The sequence below is a fragment of the Clytia hemisphaerica genome, unplaced genomic scaffold, assembly GCF_902728285.1.
Source record: "Clytia hemisphaerica strain Z4C2 unplaced genomic scaffold, Clytia hemisphaerica genome assembly, whole genome shotgun sequence".
In the NCBI taxonomy this organism is placed as follows: Eukaryota; Metazoa; Cnidaria; class Hydrozoa; order Leptothecata; family Clytiidae; genus Clytia; species Clytia hemisphaerica.
In genome coordinates, this window is record NW_027103970.1 from 2,615 (window position 1) to 22,661 (window position 20,047).

Consider the following 20,047-nt stretch of genomic DNA (forward strand, 5'->3'; position numbering starts at 1 on the left):
CAAAATCAAAATTTTCAAAACCCCATATCTTGAGAACTGCTTGAGATATGAAGCTGAAATTTTTAGGATCTTCCTTTCTCATTAAAGAGATCATTTTGAGCAAAATTTCAGCAAAATCTGAGACATCAATAAATCACACCCTGAAGACTCTTAGAAAAATTTTTTCTACAAAAAGATTCAAGTAAGCTAAATTGAAAAAAGGATTTGTGAAAAAAAATCTGAGTTAGCTAACTCAAAAAGCTTTTTGTGAAAAAAAAATTCGAATTAATTCTAACTCAAAAATCTTTTTTTTGAAAATGAAAACTCAAGTTAGAGTGATTTCATAATTTGTACTTTTATGACATCATAATTCAGCTAACTAAAAAATTACTAACTCAAAGTTTTCTAACTCAAAGATTCTAGGCCTCTCAAAGTACCTAGTAATTTTTGATTAACAAGTGACTGAAATTTCCCCACATGCCAATTTTTTAATTGCCGGCTAAATTTTACAAATTCTGCCATCTGCCAAAACTCACACCAAAATTAATAAACTTATAAGGTACAAGATTATAAGACTATTTGCGGATTTTTATTTTGTATATAGTATTTTTTACAGATACAAAAAATTGAAGATCAAAATATATAAAATGGCTGGTATTGGTCCCCAATTACCTCCTCATCTAATGAAAAAGAATACTGAAAATGTTAAGGATGAAAAATCACAAAAAGAATACGTTGGGCCTGCTTTACCACCATATCTAAAAAAAAGTAAAGAAAGTTCAATAGGGCCGTCCCAACCAAGTTTTGTCAAGAATGATACACAATCTATTGGACCATTGCTTCCACCACATTTAAGAAAAAGTCAAGAAAGTAATGACGACGATGACGATTCTCCTCTTGGACCTGCAAGCTCATCCATGAACGTTCAATCAACATGTGAATCAAAATCCTATGGACCTGCTCTACCCCCTGGTATGGGGAAGAGACCTGGTATGTTGCATATAAGTTTGATAAATTCTGTTATTTTTGTGAAGTCGAAAATTACAATAAAAATTCAAAATTCGTCAAAGCTCTTATTGAAAGATTTTTTTGAAATCTGATTGCTTAGGGCTTGTAATATGTAGGATGCCTTTGGTAGAATGAGCTTCTCATGGAAGGTCAGAAAAGATTAAAAATGAATACTACAGTAGGAATTGGAAAGACTACATAGTGCGGAAAGGGGTCTGATCCACCCCCTTCTTAAATGATCCCCCCTTCTTGGCATCCCCCAACCTTTAAAAATGCCTATCCCCCAAGGGTTTCGGGCTAATTCTTTTATGGTAAAAAGGGAAGGGAAACAGTAAGGAAAAATTAGGTCTGGCAAATATAATACCACTTTTTAGTGAAAATAAAGAACTTCCTTTCATATGCAGACCAAATTTCATAACAGTGCTGGAAAATAATCTACAATATATGTAAGCTCCCCTTCTTAAACGATCCCCCTCCTTGCTATCCCCCCCCTTTTTAGTGAAAATTTCTGATCCCTCCCCATCTTCACTTTTTTGGAAGTTGTAATCCCCCCTTAAGAAAGGGGGGGGGGTCCAAACTATGGTCTCAGACAAAAGTATGATATTTCTAGTAAGCAATTAAGTATTCTTCAACAATTTTTTAAAAAGCTTTTTATTATGGTTTGATAACGTCCAATCTAAATCAAAATGAATGTATATCATTTCGAGTATATTTTTTTTAATAGATGCCAGTTTAAATGCAAACAACAAAAGCGAAATCAGTGAAGATGACGGATATGATGATGAGGATGATGATGAAATAGTTGGTCCTCTTCTCCCATCATTTGCTGAGGAGGTAAGTTGATTATATCGTCTGGATTTTTTTTCACTTTCTGGAAGGTAGCAAACTCCCACATTCAGGATGTCATTTTCATTTACATTCGACATTCTATTTACAAACTAAAGAATATCGTTTATATTGCCAAAAAAGTATGCTTAGTAATAAATTAGGTTTTAGATAAAAACCGTAAAAACATTTGCCAGGCCTCTCAAAAAAGTTTCAATATCCTAATTTCTTTCGAACTGATCACATGCGGTTGCGTGCCACGAAAGATTCTAAGGATTCTAAAGGTTTGCCCTCTACTGTACTATTAGTACAATACTCTCACTAGTAGAACAGAAATACTTAAGTAACTTAAGATTTATACTTTGTCTAGTTCTATTATTCAATCTCCACCAAACTCATTCTAAATATTTCTCTATATTTCATACAACTGCAGGCATCAGCTAAAAGCGTAGCAGAGGAATTCGAAGAACGAGCTTCAGCCATGAGGAACAAGTTGACTGGAAAAGTTAGTTGATGAAATTTTCTACTTTGACATACTGTAGCCATGTACTTATGTACACTCTATTATTTGTTTTACCCTAAGCAGTAGAATTGTTTTATAGCGTTCCGGGACAATGTCTCCGGGCTTTATAAGTGGTACATATACGGAAACTAGAAACTGGGTTTTTATTTTTTTGTATTATAATACATTTTTTTGGCATGCGGCTGTTCTAATGCAAACAAACATTCAATTTCGCAAGAAATTAGACCAAAAAATTCACAGAATGTTAAAAATGAGAATATTTTAAGAACATTCTTAGAACATATTATTAGGCTTGAAATTAAAGTAAAAAAGGTAAGAATACGTGAAGGAAAGTTTTCGTTCTTACTAGTTAAGGAAATATTCGAGTTAAAGAGGTTCGAATTAAAGAGACTCCATTCACCTTAATTCAAAAGGGACCGAAGTCAAGTGAGCCTTAATTCAAAAGGGGCCTAAGTCCTGTGAGCCTTAATTCAAAAGGGACCTAAGTCCATTTTGGTCTTTTTGAGAAAATTTCAATGAAAGCTTTTCCTTGATTCTGAAACCATATATATATATATAAGTTGCTTTTTCAATAAAAAGGCATTTTTTTGGAAAGTAGATATTTTTGTACATAACAGGTGCAACCATGAACATATACAGAGTGGACTTAGGCCTTTTTTGAATTAAACATAAATTTTGAAAAATGTGTGAGGGTTAATTTCTGCCTTTTAAAGTTCAAAACCTGCACATATGACACTCCAAAATTAAGCCACTTACACCTAGATTCAAGATAAAGAGAAAACACAATCTCAGTAAAAAAAAGAAAAACTCAATTAAACTTTTTTTAAGATGCATGGACTTAGGCCCATTTGCAATTCAATTGAACTTATGACTCTTTAAAACTTAACAAACTTATTTTGGTGGACTTAGGCCCTTTTATTGTGAAAAAATGATGGACTTAGGCCCTTTTATTGTGAAAAAATGATGGACTTAGGCCATTTTATTGTGAAAAAATGATGGACTTAGGCCCTTTTATTGTGAAAAAATGATGGACTTAGGCCCTTTATTATGGTGAAAAATGATGACTTAGGCCCTTTTATTGGATGGAAAAATGATGGACTTAGGCCCTTTATTATGGTGAAAAATGAGGACTTAGGTGCCCCTTTTATTGTGAAAAAATGATGGACTTAGGCCCTTTTATTGTAAAAAATGATGGACTTAGGCCCTTTTATTGTGAAAAAATGATGGACTTAGGCCCTTTTATTGTAAAAAAATGATGGCTTAGTAAAAAAAGGGACTTTTATTGTAAAAAAATGATGGACTTAGGCCCTTTATTGTAAAAAAATGATGGACTTAGGCCCTTTTATTGTAAAAAAATGATGGACTTAGGCCCTTTTATTGTAAAAAATGATGGACTTAGGCCCTTTATTGTAAAAAAAATGATGGACTTAGGCCCTTTTATTGTAAAAAATATGGACTTAGGCCCTTTTATTGTAAAAAAATGATGGACTTAGGCCCTTCTATTGTAAAAAATGATGGACTTAGGCCCTTTTATTGTAAAAAAATGATGGACTTAGGCCCTTTTATTGTAAAAAAATGATGGACTTAGGCCCTTTTATTGTAAAAAATGATGGACTTAGGCCCTTTTATTGTAAAAAAATGATGGACTTAGGCCCTTTTATTGTAAAAAAATGATGGACTTAGGCCCTTTATTGTAAAAAAATGATGGACTTAGGCCCTTTTATTGTAAAAAAATGATGGACTTAGGCCCTTTTATTGTAAAAAAATGATGGACTTAGGCCCTTTTTGACTTTAAAAACTACTTGTTATGTACATCAAAAGAGAGCAAATGAGCCAGAAATTGAGAAAAACAGATCTCAAATTTCATAAATTGGACTTAGGCCCCTTTTGAACTGGGGGGGGGGTACCTGGACTTCAGCCCTATTTGAATTAAGGTAGCGCATTGTATTTCCTGAGCATCGTAAACTTTTAATTTTTCTATACAGGCTGAAGGAGATGGACCCGCCCAACGCGAAAACTGGATGTTAGAACTACCTCCTGAATTCAGTAAAAATTTTGGTAAGTCTAAGGTGATATGAATACTCGTTTCAACTTCATTTATAAAGCCTTTTAATATGCCTTTTTGTAAGCTAAAAATAGCCTGGAAATCTTGCCGAATATTTATATATGTATCTTTACTTCTTGTTGAGTTGAACTCTCATTCATCAGAAGAGTGCTTGACCAATCGGAATCGGAAGCATATATATACTATTATCGAATGAAGTTAATGAGTTTTATTTCAAAACTAATAGTTTCACGCCGTGGAGACGATCATCAGTTGAAAAAATCAGTCTCCACGGCGTGAAACTATTAGTTTTGAAATAAAACTCATTAACTTCATTCGAAAATAGTATATAGTATATATGTATCTTTAAAAATGAGCTTTTACTCTAAAACTTTAGGAAGCCTAGTTCCAGTCTACAAGTATTATAAATATCTCAAACTTTGTGGGTTTTTCTTCCATTTTCTCTCAAAAATTTAGTTTTCAGTCACTTAAGAACGTAGTTCCGTCTTCATAGAAATCACTTTATTACTAAACCTTCTAAATCCCTGTTATTTTTAGAGATTGGTGAAAAACAACAAAATAATCTTAGCGTTTTTCCTCTTTTTTTTCAAGGCATGGGGCCACGTACGTTTCGCTCGAAAGCGGTCGATTGCGGTGATCGTTCGGTGTGGACGGATACACCTGCTGATAAAGAAAGGAAACGAATGGTAAGGAGGGCTTATACCAATTAGATTATAACCGAAATCTGTAAAAGTTGAATCTTCAAACTTACCCAGGCGGGAACAAGTGACGCCCTAAAACCTTTATTTCGCCACATTCTGTATGACGGAGAGCGAGCACCTCACTAAAACTGGGATTTCTCATCTCGTTTCTTAGTGAGTTCCACTTTGACGATTTTTGAAAAATAGAAGCCTTTCAAATGTTTTGACGTAAATTCGATTCTTTTGCTATTGCAGGAGCTTCGAAAGTTAAAAGTGACGTCAAAAAATCGAATGTTTAGAGCCCGAAAACCCGGGCTCAAGACATTCGAAAAAGTCGCAAAGTGGAATAGACGTTAATTGCGTAAAAAAAACGCGGGTGACGTCTATACGACGGAATGGATCCAGCGTTTTATCTATGTTTGCGTGGCATCTTCTTCGAATTCTAACTGTAGCCTTTATCCTTTTAGTAAAAATCATGCGATTCACGCAATTTTCGCAAAAATCATGACTTTCTCTTTTTCCAATTGTAAACCATAAGGTCAAAATTCATGACTTTCTCTTTATTGTTGCCATGTTTCTATTCCATGTCCAAGGCATTTGTTTGCATTTTAAAAACAAAATTTGTAATGATTTTAAACTCTTTTTAATGCTCCGATTGGCAAGAACTACTGATGTTATAATTCGTGATATTCACGAACACATATACAAGGAACCACCCAAAAAATACTGGGTACTAGGTGTTTGGCATTAGTTTTGAATTTAAACAATAGACAAGTGGCGAACGCATGGGCTATTTTCGATACTTAAATTTTACGACATAAATATCAGGAATTCTTTCCCTCTCTATTTCAATCTTTTATCTTTTAGGAAAGACAACAAGCTGCGATGGCGGGTGAAAAACGTAAGCAAGAGAAAGCACCAGCGAAAGTTCCTACCAAGGAAGAGTTGGAAATGCAATCTAGAGTGCAACAGTATAACGTAAGTAGACAAAAATAAAGAGAATTCTTTATGATGACGATGGCAATTTTAATCCTATAATAACCGTTTATGAGGACAATAATGCAGAATATTTGTCGATGTCAAAAATTAAATATTGTTCCCGCTTGTGATGATCATTTGTTTGACAGAGTTTAAAATGTAAGGTATTGACCGAATAAATATTAATACAGTTGATAGGAAAGTCTATTTCAAATTAGCTGGCAGTGTTTTTTCAAACCTCAATAACTTTTGATAGAATTTGAATTAGTTAGCGGTTTTGTGCTCGTTAAAAAGATAATCTGGAGTGGAATATTATCAAAAAAGAAAACAATTCAAAAAATGGAAAATCGAAGATGAAAAATGAAGAAGAAGAAAATCAACTTCTTGTAAAATAATGCTATGATCTTCATTTTTGAATCAGAAACTCTTCAATCTTAAAATGTCACAAATGTGAAAAAGATTTAAAAAAATATTCATTCAATCAAAAAATACAGCGTAAAACTTTGCCCTGGTTGACTTCATTTTTGAATCAGAAACTTTTCAATCTTTAAACGTCATAAATGTGAAAAAGATTTAAGAAATATTCATTCAATCAAAAAATACAGCCTAAAACTTTGCCCTGGTTGACTTAATAAAGGGCTCTTTTTTGTTGTTTTTTGATGATTTTTGAAGTCAATCATTGTTAAACTTTGGACTATATCTTTCGATGGAATAAATTTGTTTGAATTTTTTTTTTTCACATTAATGATGTTCTAAGATCAAAGAATCACTCGTGTGAAAATGATACTTACAGCACAATTATTGAAGAAGTTGATTTTCTTCTTCTTCATTTTCAATATTCATTTTCCGATCTTTTTTGATTTTTTTCTTTATGACAATCCTGTTTGTCTTTTCAATGAGCACAAAATCGCTACTTAATTCAAATTTATATCAAAGGTTATTGAGGTTTGAAAAAACACTGCCAGCTAATTTGAAAAAGACTTTCATACTCTAATCCGACAAACAAGAGGCAAATGTCTTGTCGAAATATTGAGCTAGCTGTTGAAGAAAATTATAATCGAAACTTTTTTAAGCATGAATCAGGACAAATTTACAAGAGTTTGTTGAAAAATTAGCTCGCCAGAAGAAACCTTTGATATTTGCCTGTTTTAAGAAAATAAATTTCGAAATACTTATTCGAGCGCAAAAACAAATTGTCATTTACAAAATATTCACCGTAAAGGCCTCTTTTACGCTTATCTGATATTCGGATGATGGGTTGGCGTCCGCCCACGCTAAAGCTCTAAAAGAGCGGGCCAATTTTCTCTCGTAAAGGAATGAGGGTTTGGGTTCAAGCTCCCCACTCAAATCATTGACGCGTTCTGGTGAAATCCCATAATCTAAATATTCCAAATGTTGAAGAATTACCCGACCTTCAGAGCTTTAGGGTGTCGGACGAAAAATTTTGTGCAGAGGATGCAAGATGGTCTTTACACACTAGATATATTTCAAGGAACAACTTCAAATTTCCATCGGGGGCTTATCGAATAATAGAATGTCGAATAGTAGACGATCCTATCGTCTACACAAGATCACTAAAAAAGGGAATAGTTTAGGAGAGGCGTGATAAATTCGGGTGGAGTAAGCAGTGGCGGAGATGTTTACAGTGTAGACGATACCAATTTGGCGCAAAAGCAAAAAAACTGAAAAAAGCCGTGGATTTGCCTTTGCGTATTATTGACGATTCGGTGCGGCCATTTTCAAAACATTCGAAAACGCACAGCATCAACTTTTACTTTTCTACACTGGCTGAAGGATTTTTTTGCATGAAATTCTTTTCTTTATGGGTTTATTTTGTAGCTCAAATTTAGAATGTTAGTTTGCAATTTATTTGCAACAAGTATTTAAATTTTAAGAGCCATGCTTCATATGTTTAACATACTTTTTGTCTTCCGAAACACAAAGACTAACAGGTTTGTTGTTAATATTTTTTACTTCCAACCTTCATTTTTCTTCTTTTTAACTACAGTAATTTAACTCAAAGACACCACACTTGCTGTACATTTAGTATCATTTTACACATTTCCCTTCTGATAAAAACAGCTTTTTACCTTCTTTTCAATACTCCCTATTTTTGTTTTGTTAGAAATTCTACAAGTTACTAATTTTTAACTTTTATATTTTTTATATTTGACATGTTCAGTAGTATAGAAGTATAATTATAGCCACAGGAAATCATTTTGAAGTTTTTAATTTTTGTTTGTCTGGAAGATGGTATCAATTTGAAGGTAGACTATGTGCTTCTGGCAGCTAGAGAAGAGTTTTATTCTGATACAAAAAATCATTACAGGATAGTTTGACAATTGAAGACAATTTGTTTACAATATTTTCCACCATATTCTATATTTAAAGATAATTATATTCTGGCCTTAGGTGGAAGTTGTAGACGTTCATGGTACAGCAAGATGCTGTTATTGCTACCATACAATGCTACTTGAAAGTCTTATCCAAATTCTAGCTGGAAAAAATGATTATTTAAAAAAAGATAAAATATTTTATTTTCTCAGACATATCGTACTACATATTCTACAAATGGCCTTTCAATTGCTTTTAATCAGCTGATTGGAGTAAAAAAACTGAGCTTTTTCAGGGTTTCGAGAAATTAAACCAAAAAATGCTAGAACAAATTCTCACCCTAATTAAAATCCCTGAAGTAATCTCTATAATTGAAAATTTGTTTTTTTTCTGATTTCCTATATAAATTTTAAAAAATAAGGATAAAATTTTAGTTTTAGTTCTGTTTTGCTAACTTCTTTATATAAACATTATACTGTCTGCTGTTGCGAAACCATATTTTATATTAACTTATGTAGCATTAAAATTACCATAAATCCTAGAGCACTCTTCAGATTGACTTCAGATCTGGTGTGTATACTCTCTGTACAGACTGGTAGAAATTTGCAAATAAAAAATGCCCAAAAGATACCCCAATCAAAATCTTGTTTTTTCAGCAAAGGGCGACAACAGTCAGACAGTTTCTTTTTTCAAACAGCCGAATTTCTTGTTAAAAAATTGCTAAAATTGGCATAATTCTGGAATTTTTTTACATGATATAAACATTCCTTTGCCACACAATTCACCAAATTTTGTTTGAGATATTCATTCAATCTGAAGTTATTTATAAAAAAATATATATAAGTCAAAAAATTATATATATGAAATATTTTAATTCCCGCAACCCAAGATTATGCTAAAAAATTTTGTCGCTGAATGTCTTGACCTGTAGTAGAATAGTAAAGGAATAACAATTGCTTCAGAATGTGTAAGTACAATTTTTACATTTTGGGGTAGCAACATGAGTATTTACAGCTTGCATTTGGCAGTACCATTTTTGATTGTTTTGACTGGTTTTATTCTTCATATAACGTACAGAACAATTTTCCAACCACGTTCTACTGGTTCAATTTCACAAATTACACAAAATAACACAGAATAATTTTATAAAAAGGTATATAAGCAGTAGGGAAACTTATTACCAAAACCTTTTTGGTGATTTCACAAAAACATTTTTGGTTAACTCTTGATATGCACCATCATTGTCGTCCACAGCTGATTGGTTGAAAGTGAAGTATTGACTTATTTTACGTCACTTACAACGAATCACCTATTGGGTATATACATGATGTAATGTCAGAAGACCTTGGAATGGCACATATCATGAATTTGCAGTGAATAGGTGCAATTCATGAAAAATTTCAACCTTTCACACCGTGAATTTGCCAAAAAATTATGATGACTTTTAAACGTTTTGTTTTTCATGTACTCGTACATCTGGAATTAACTGAATATAAACTACGTTCTGGTTCAATTAATTGCCCCTACCTAACCTAAGAACACCCTCTTTTTACTTTTCGAGAAAAATCTCAAAGAAGTTTGTCCATGTCCATTGAAGTGGCAATCTGAACACCCAATAAATAAGAAGAATTAGAATTTGTAACACCAGTTCTAAAAGGTTCTATTCCTAGAAACTTGGGAAAATAAAATACTAGATTAGAAACAAACATGAAAAAATATACATGAAGGAAAGTATTTTCAATCAAAAATCAAAAAGTAGTTTGAGGTATAAAGTAGTTGAGAATAGAGTGAGAGCTCGTGCACATAAACCACATAAAAGCACAAGCTGAAAATTTTAAGGAATGGAAAGAATGGAAAACATACCTGATTAAAATGGAATCTTGAGGGGAAAGTCAGTCAGGTTGTTGTTCATATTCAAAAAGATTTTTCCAAAAGCAAATCTTGAGGAATCTAATCCCTACTGACACACTAAAGACTTATATACTGTACACAAAAATTCATGCATAAAAAAGACTAATAAAAGTAGAAATAATTGTTCTCCACCATGAAAATAAATCTCATAAAAACAATCTGAGTGAAATTTCATCAGCCATCTTTCTCAAACGTTAAGCACTGTTTGCACTCAGTTCGAACAAAAAACGCAAACGGAAAATCTCGAAAACCCGCTGACCTCTCTCAGAGGTCAGTCAGGCAAAATCGTTTGAGTGAAGGTGCGCCAAATTGGTATCGTCCGTTTCTTCGAAACTCTCCCGCCGATTTTTTTCCGTATACCGCCATAACGCCATACCGCCATTTTTCCCGCCTTTATTATCACTGTAACGGACGATAACATCGTCTAGTCGAATAGTAGAGCGTTGCTTATTAGAATATTCAAGGAAGTTTGACGGTTTTTTTCAATTATGTAGAATACAATACAATACAATTATGTCGAATTAAAGAGCATTCAAATATATTCAATCTTACTTAAATTAGTTTTGTTATTATCTAGAAATTCTTAGGATTTTCTTAAAGATAGTGGCGAACTTCGTCAAGTGCAAGTCTTTAACTTTTTTTAAATTGAAGATTAACAATATTTTTACACAGAATATTTTTTACAGAACTAAAAGTTTCATGTTGATACAATCGTCGTCAGCTGTTTAAATAAAATTCATTATTTTGTTCGTGAAAATTTCCTTTCTCTGTACCAGAGTGTATCTGACATTTATCGCTTCGTAGTGCACTATGTGCGCATTATCTGTTTGACAAAAAATTCCCGTACGGAGACCTCTTCGATGAAGTAATGTATGATTTATAAATAGCAACACTTCTCTCATCGTCTCTCAACACTCCATCGCAGCGGTCGGTTTGAAAAATCTTAAATGAGAAAAGACAACAGACCCTCTACGGCAATGAATTTTGAAATTAGCTGTAGATACTGGGTCTGTGTACAGACAAGTAATTCCTTTGTAATGCACTTTGATTACTTGATAATTTGTTTTATCAGCCCATGAGAATCTTCGTTCAGGAGGATGGAAGGATGGCCTTTGTAGTTTGACATCGACACGCATTATAAATTTGATGTGTGTGCTTTCATAATTACTTTTATTTTTTAAATTTGTGCTTCTGTTCTTTCATTAGTGTCTTAAAAGAGTGTGTGTAAGCCATTAAAGAAAGGAACGTTAAATTATGCTATTTAAATCATACACGTTTTTTTTATAAGAACAAACTATATAAGAACCTACAGCTTCGATGGTCAAAATGTTAAGAACAAGTTAAGAACATCTAAAGGCTTTGTGGACTCAAAAATACCCGTTTTCTTAGGAAAATGGGTAAAAATTTTCACAAAATGGTGAAAATAAGAAAATTTTTAAGCTTGAAACCCAAAAAATTAAGAACATCCCAATAGGTTTCAAAAGTTTTTGATGTTCTTATAAAAGAAAACGTGTATTTTACTCAATCTTGCGGATAGCCATGGAAGCTTCTTTCAAACTGAAAGACTGGCCTAGCCAAGATCTAATCAAAATTCCACTATGGTTCGGAACGGATTCCCCATCGTGAGGGTATGGTCCAAAGAAATTCATTCTCATGCAATTCTGATGCCACCAAGGTCCTTTCGAAGTTGCGCAATTACCACTCGATCTCTCATCATTGTCAACATCTTTAGTGGTGAAGGGAAAATTATTGTTGTGACACCAATCTTTCTTTATATCCGCATCTCCGCTAACAAATTCTCCACAATGTAAACGATATTTGTTTGCTTCATTTTCGATATAGAATCCCTTGAAAACAGCATTCTTCTTTGTACCTGCGAAAGATGTCCCCTCTAGTTTGAGGAACACTTGGCGACCGCTTGTCATTTGATGTACAATTTCATTTCCAATATAATATTCGGTGTTTGGACTTCCAAAACCTTGTTTATAAGTTTCCCAATTTTTATCGAAGTCTAGTGAGCCATCTCTTCTTTGAAGAATAGTAGTCCAGCTTTCTCCATTACTTAACATCTCGCAGTAAACATGGAGCTTCATTCGGTTATGAAATACAAAGTAAACACCAGATTCGGTTATATCTTGATCTCTCCATGTTTGGCATTCCATATCTTGATGAACTGCACGGGCCAACATCTGGTCTTCTTCTGAGAAAAGGTATTGAGACACTTCGGAGATGATATCATAAAGTGAACATAAGAATCGTGTTGTACTTATCTCTTTATATTGTACGAATTCGCATTCAGTGAATTGTTTGAGACATATACGAAAACAAGCATCTTTTGAATTGACTTCAGAATGATACCAAGGTGTTATTCCTGAGATAGACATGTGTTTACCCATCGATTCGAACTTTAAAAAAGGCATTTGTTGTCCAAAAACACGAAGAATCAATATTGTAAAAATTGTGATTAAGATTTGACGTGCCATGCTTGAGACAATTTTATATCGATTAAAGAAAAATTTTTGTCTTAAGGAGGCCAAGATATTTTCGACAGACTTTTGAATAAAAATCAAAACAAAATTACCGCTGTATTTCAATGAAAAAGAAAAAAGTGGTAAAACCGCTTGAATAAGAATTAAATTTTAATGGAGGAAGATGAATGAAGTTACCAGAAAATACATTGATTAATATTTCTACTAATACTATGGCGGCAGGCAAAACAATATTAATTTAAAATAAAATCAAAACGTACAGCTTTTTTATAAGAACCAGTAAATTTTCCATGTACAAAAATGGAAGAAATATTGATGCCTATCTACTTGGTGCTCAGCAATTAACGGAAGGATTAAGGGTAAGTTGAGCAATCCAGGGAGAAAGAGTTGCACCCTCCTCTACATAAATAGTGGGTCGCCTACGATCGCCTACAGTTGTAGACCTACTTACTAGTTTCCCCCTAATTTGTTTAATTCATATTTTCCCGAGAATTGTTTTTATTGATCTTATATTTTGGTATTTTTGAACGTCATTGTTCTTATGAAATTGTTCTTATCAAGAGTGTGGATTGTTTGCTACTTTAATAGTAATAGTTGTCATAGCGTCGAGGCAAATTTCTTTTCCGTAGACGGGCGGAAATATCTTTAATGGTCGGATATATCATAGCGTAATGGTCGGAAATGTCTTTTGATGGTCGGAAATATCCAAAACTTTGAAAATTTGAAAAATTAATGGTCGGAAATATCCAAAACTCTAAAAATTTGAAAATTTAATGGTGGAATCCAGCGCTTTTAAAAATGCTTCATCAGCAAAAAAATGTAAACAAAGATGGTAGCAAAGGTGGTGTTGTTTGGCCATCCTGTTGTGTGTGCCAGACAAGCTTTTTAGGGAGAGAAAGTGGTATTTACCTTTTTATTCAAACACGGCTCTTTGTTCTTTCTTGTCTTTTTTATATCCTTTCCTCCTCTAGCCCCCACTCTAAGGGTGATTTTTGGCCAAATTATCTCTGCATGCACTGCCAGCTGGATGCACTGTAAGGGTTCGATTTTGGAAGGCAAATTTTCCGCCGAACGTATGGTCGTTTTCAGATCGAGTGCCCCCCCCCCCGGGGTAAGGTCTAGAATGGGAGGGTGTCCAGGTAGGGTTGGGACTAGCTTTAGGGTGATTTGAGAGTAGTGGGGGCTAGAGGGGGAAAGGATATAAAAAAGACAAGAAAGTAAGAAGAGTCGTGTTTGAATAAAAAGGTCAATACCACTTTCTCTCCCTAAAAAGCAGTCTACGTCTTGTGTAAAATCCCGGGGGGGGGGGTACTTAGGCAAATGGAGGGTACGGTATGCGCCGCCCTTAAGGGTACCTTTTTTTGACTCCCAAAGTCCCACTAAGGGTCGAAAAAATAGGAAAATTTCAACTTTTTACCCCCTGAAAAATCAAAATTTGTTCAAAATTGGTCAAATTAGTCCCGCTAAGGGTCGTGAAATTCCCAAAATTTTCCTTTGTTTTCTCCTTTTTAGTCCCACTAAGGGTCCAAAGTTCGAAAGTCGGGCGGCACCCCCCTGTCAGCTCGCAACTCGCAACCCTAGTAACCCCCCCCCCCCCCCCCCGGTTGTAAAATACTTTATAAAGAACTAAGAAAGTAGAACAGTTCTCAGATAGTGTCCCAAAATCTTAAAATAAAAAACTACTCTTGTCTGGCACACACAACAAGTTTTTTGATACTATCTTTGTTTACATTTTTTCGCTGATGAAGCAAATTTTTAGAGTTTTTGATATTTCCCACCATCAAAAGATATTTCCGACCATCAAATGATATTTCCGACCATTAAGCTATGATATTTCCGCCCGTCTACGGAAAATAAATTTGCGGCGTCGAGCCTGAATTTTTTGACCTACCTGGAGGTCCTATAAATTAACCTTTGTTCGTTTGTCCGTCCGTCTGTTACCATTAGTTTTGTCTGATTTTTGGCACAAAGATGCATAATGTCCAAAATGTGACGGAGCCCGATTTTCGAGAAAAACAATTTCCCAGTCGAAAATGCCGGAAATATGCCGGAGAAAACGTTTTTTTTGCATTATTTCGAGATTCATTCTTAGTTTTTTCTGATCTTTTGCGCAAAGAGGCGTATTAGCCATGCTTAAAACAGGGTCGAGTCCGACTTTTTAGAATTTTTTTTTTCCGGCCAAAAATGCCCGAAAAATGCCCGAAATCGCCGATTCAATTTTTGCACCCGGAATTTTCTAAAAATCACCTGAACAGATGTTTTTTTTGCTGGAAAAATGGTTTTTTTTTGTATCTTTCGAGCTGTAGTTTTTCGTGAAATTTTGCACACTGAAGCAAAATGGCAATACCTTAAATGTGATAGAGTCCGATTTTTAAAGAAATTTAATGCGTTATGCATTTTCGCTAACGCTATATTTTCTATGACTGATTGTTTTCATTTTTCTCCTTATTTCAAATCGCTCAGCTTAAATGTTTATAAGAGTGCTCAACCGAATGAGCGTTTCAGATTATCAAGAAAAAAAACAACTACTGCATTTTTTTCAGTACTCTGAGTTTCATGTTTTTACTTTACACAACATCAACATACTCTAGGGGCTGAGTTAGTTCTCGTATGCACATCGGCGTATAGTCATTTTTTCTTTTGATCATGAAAGTATAGTCCTTCAAGAGTTAGTCCTTCAAAAGGGCTAAAAAGGGTTGAAAATCTAAAATCCGCCATTATGGAAATTTGTACCTGATCCAAATAACCCCACACACGTTTTCTGACTCTTCAAGGACTATACTTTCATGATCAAAAGAAAAATGGCTATACGCCGATGCGCATACGAGACCTAACTCAGCCCCTAGAGTAACAGCTGCTCTTATTTAGCCATAGTTTGCACCCCCCCTTTTTAATAGGGGGGGATGCCAACTTTTCTGGGGGCCTTTGTAGGGGGGGTACCAAGATTTGCCAAAAAAACTGGGGGGGATGGGAATGTAGGGGGGGATCAAATAAAAAAGGGGGGGTTGGAAATTTTGGTCAATTTAATCATATACAAATGGTCACAGTCTGTTTTAAAGTAAAAACGCTAGTTTATTGTGAAATTGTTGGCTCGTGAATGTATATACTTTGTACTCTTTGATCATTTTGGTGGTGCATAGAGCAAGTTTCCTTCGAAACGGATTTTCTGTAAAAAAAGGGGGGATAAAATTTCGTTACAGAAGGGGGGGATGGGTATATAGGGGGGGATGAAATAAACCTAGGGGGTTCGGACCCCTCTGCAAACTATGTATTTCTATGTAACTTTCATCATTAGGTAGTTGCAATCAGTATCCAGCTTGTTTGGAATTTTATCCTCCGTTTAGTAGATTTTGAGTTTTAATATATCAAGTCATTACGTTATCAACTTAAATCGACCATTTTACAGTTATTCATTTTCTCGGTAATTGTAAGATGATAGAACTTACAGAAAATTTCCTTGCGTGATAAATTATTTTCGCCCATAAATATAAATCAATGCCTACGTTTACTTTGAAACATTCATTTACCCAATTAATATTTATTTTCAATTCAAAAAATTTTACCACTTTTTTCTGATTTTACTCCAAGAATAATATCTATTTTCCATTCAGACTCCAAAAATAAAATTTACTTTAATTCATGAAAACCTGCCATTCAAGATTTGGTCCGGCCTTCTTGTTGCCGACTCAACATTAAAGGGACATTACAGTAGTAAAATGTAAACATTGCGCAAACCATGTGTCATTAAAGAGAACAATTAAAATCACGTGTCCAAAACAAACTTGTAAAACAATTGAACAATCAAAATTAGCCATATTTGGTTTGATTTTTTATTTTGACATGTGATATTTGTTTTGATTTTGTATCTGCTGCATACAGTTTGTTTACAAATTTCGCAAGTACTGCTATGTCCCTTTAAAAACAAAAATCTTTCTTAATCGATACACGTTTTTTTTATAAGAACATCCAAACTTTTTTTAAATCTTAGAATGTTCTTAACATTTTGACTTTTAAGCCTAAAAATCTTCTTAACATTGTCCTTATTTTCGCTATTTTGTGAGTATTTTTTGTCCACCTTTCTAAGAAATCGGGTGTTTTAGAGCCTGTAAAACCTTAAAATGTTCTTAACTTGTTCTTAATATTTTAGTTTTATGTTCACATATAGTTTATCCTTAAAAAAAAAGTATAAAACTGTCAAGCACAGCGTAGGCGCGTTTGATTGCGCGAAAATAGCCATTTTTGCGAATGTATTTTGCGCTAAAATAAACGACACTTGAAAAGCAATGGCATTAAAGTAGTCTATTTTATTCCAAAGCAATCTGAAGGAACTAATATTAACCAAATTTACCGATCCAATAGATTGTTTTAGACAATTTAACGTCTGGTCTGTAAAATACTAACAAAGCAGGCGACTGAGTTGAAATGTAGAAAATATCAATTTTAAGATTTCAAGGTTGACCTCGACCCCTCCCCTTCCTTAAAATAAAAACAATTGATGAAAAAGGTCAAGGTTGGAGAAAAGGTCTCTGTAGTTTTTCTCACTTTACTCTGATAAGCGTTGAACGGCATTTCTTTATGTTTGACTTTGTTCGTGCTTTTGTTTTAAACTAAGCTTCCTATAAGATCAAATTTGAAGTTATCTGTAGCTATTTTGAGTCTCGTTAACTGTGCTACCTTCTTTAATTATTTACTTGTAGGAAACATTCTCCCCTCAACGCCATAGCTACGCAATGAAGTTATAGCATTATGTCTTCATTGTTCTTTTAGACTGCAACCCGCCCACAAAGCTTACTGGAAATGCACCAAACGAAAAAGAAAAAGGTATAACAATTAATCTATCCAATTTTTTTTCACTAGACCATAGTTTTGGCAAAGGTTGCCAATGGGCGATAACCTTTTTTCAATCCCTGTCCCCAAAGCTGTATGAATGGAAAACTGTATTTGAGAAACTGTTTCATACCCTCGTACGACGAAAATTAGTGCCCTTCGACTAATCATTTTACTTTACTCTAACCTCCGAGTTTTTAACGTTTCATGTTTCAATTTTTTTTTGCAGACTGACGAAGAAGCTGGAGATAAGGTTCGACGACCGTTCGATCGTGAACGTGATTTGAATCTTCGACAAAAAGACCCCAAGGCTACACAAAAATTCATCAAAGATGCTAAAGGTTTTGGCTCTAAATTCTCAACGGGCAGCTACGAGAATAAGTTTTTATGAAGGGTCTTCAGACTAGGGTCGTGCCGGCTGGTTCAATATCAATTCAAAGGTACGCGTTTAATTTCTTGTTGTTAAACGTTAAAAAAAGCAATACATCACAGCTTTTGCCAAGGGCATCTTGGGTGAAGTAAGGATAAAGGCGAATGACATAATCTATACATCAGAAATTTTACAAAATATTTCGAATGTAAAATTCTTTGATATTGAACGAGGAGGTAGGTGCTGGAGAAGAGAATGATTAAGCCTGCTATGATGTCCATACGGCCAACTCAAAAACGTCAACTACCTTCATAATGATAGACTTATTGGGGGAAAAAGCAGTCAGATGATGGGTCTCTCATTAATGACATCTCATCATCAAGGACTGGTACCGTAAAGCACTGGCTTAATTTCGATGGATTGTATACTGTTTGAAAGAACATAAATTTGAACTATGAACGCTTCATATTTTCATGAAAAGAGTTATAATAAAAATGAGGTATAATGAAATAATAAAGCAACGTAGCAACAGAGATTTGCACGCCTCTAAAGCTGTCTTTAAGCAAGAGGGTACGCGATGAAACAGTTAATGGGCCAGGACTTAAAACGATCATTTATTACGGAGTAATTATGGATTTATTGATTTATTTCCCCTGTAAGACCGTATAACACACAGATCTTGTTTGGGTCGATCCAAAAAATAAAGAGCAAAACAACTTTTTAATATGTATTCGATTTGTGTTTTATGATATGAAACATAATACCATTGCGAAGTCATGATGCTGACCTTTTTTGTTGCTTTACCTTTATTCGACCTACCTGGATAGGTCCTACAGATTAACCCTTGTTTGTTAGTTCGTTAGTTACCAGCCCTCCTCGTTATTAATACACTTTTTTGACTGTCGACCGGTCAGGCGCGTTCCACTTAATCATTTAATTATTCCCTAAACTCGATCCAATCTTTTTTCGACACCTTTTTTTATTGTCTATGGGTGCGAAAAAAGGTCTGAGACGGTTTTAGTGTGATAAAGCAGACAAAAAAATGCCCGCGCGACAATTGGCGGCTAAGGTTGAAAAAGTGTATTTATTTAATTTAATTTTTCAATGTGATGAATGTCTTGCTGGTCAAGCATGTTGAGCAGGAACTGAAGGTTATTTTAATGTTTCCTGTAAACAAAACAAGGTAGGTCCACATTTATGGCTACTAATATCATTTTACGATATGTTTGATTGATACTAATTACCTAAAATGTCAGTTGCTCCTTTGTGGTAACACGATACGGTCGAAAGATACAGTCTACTTTGACAATTTTAATGAAAAAAAAAGCTTTGGATCCACAGATGAAAAGAGACGATTTTTTGTTAGAATACCAAGGTGAACTGTTTACCAAAATGAATTTGACAAAACGTAATAATAGAATATACAGTTGTTGTGTAATAAAAGACTGATATTGTTCGATATAAACTGATCAGTCTATCAGTTAGCAGACGTTTGTGTGTACTCTTAGGTGCCAAATAAACGGGGGGGGGGGGGGGGTGGAAACATTTTTCGACCTTTAAAAAACCCTAAAAAGGGTCAGAATAGACTAAATTTAGGATTTTTAGAGTAAAACAAGGAACTTTCCTTTTGGTAGCTGGGAATTTAATAAAACGGGGGGGGGGGTCCTAATAAGGTCCGGGGGGTTGGAAAAAAATCGAAAAAATTTACAAGCGGGGGGGGGGGGCGTTTATTAGGCACCTAAGAGTACGCTAAAAAGAGAGAAATTTATTTTTCCTGATTTGAAGTTTTCTATGAAATAAAAGGTCGAGCCATATGTTGTAATAAATCCGCCAACCAGTCTAATTATTACAGTTTATTCGCTAACTTGTTATTAAGTCCTATCTTATTTGTATTTCAGTCAATCATAGAATATATAACAGAGTGCACTGTTTGACATTTGTTTTGTGTATGCCCACTCAAGCTGACATTTAAAGGTACATGTACATAAAAGAAATATCAGCCTTTTTGCTGAGGAAAACTCGTTTTAATCGTAAAAGCTAATCATAATTCGAGGTATT

General features: G+C 34.2%; 1 protein-coding gene across 1 annotated transcript; it reads left to right on the forward strand.

Moving 5' to 3' along the window:
- Positions 1-581: 581 nt before the first annotated feature.
- Positions 582-18,766, forward strand: LOC136810571 (GPALPP motifs-containing protein 1-like). The gene is made up of 8 exons (XM_067067132.1): positions 582-969; positions 1,712-1,821; positions 2,246-2,317; positions 4,321-4,393; positions 4,992-5,086; positions 5,948-6,058; positions 17,560-17,613; positions 17,849-18,766. The coding sequence occupies exons 1-8, from the start codon at positions 627-629 to the stop codon at positions 18,008-18,010; spliced, it is 1,020 nt and encodes a 339-aa protein (XP_066923233.1). The 5' UTR covers positions 582-626; the 3' UTR covers positions 18,011-18,766.
- The last annotated feature ends 1,281 nt before the right edge of the window (positions 18,767-20,047 follow it).

What these genes read in the sequence shown, in the direction of transcription:
- LOC136810571 (XM_067067132.1), top strand. Translation starts at nt 627, where the DNA reads ATGGCTGGTATTGGTCCCCAATTACCTCCTCATCTAATGAAAAAGAAT. An exon ending in GGAACAAGTTGACTGGAAAA is followed by an intron (nt 2,318 to 4,320) that starts GTTAGTTGATGA and finishes TTTTCTATACAG; the next exon opens with GCTGAAGGAGATGGACCCGC. An exon ending in TGAATTCAGTAAAAATTTTG is followed by an intron (nt 4,394 to 4,991) that starts GTAAGTCTAAGG and finishes TTTTTTTTCAAG; the next exon opens with GCATGGGGCCACGTACGTTT.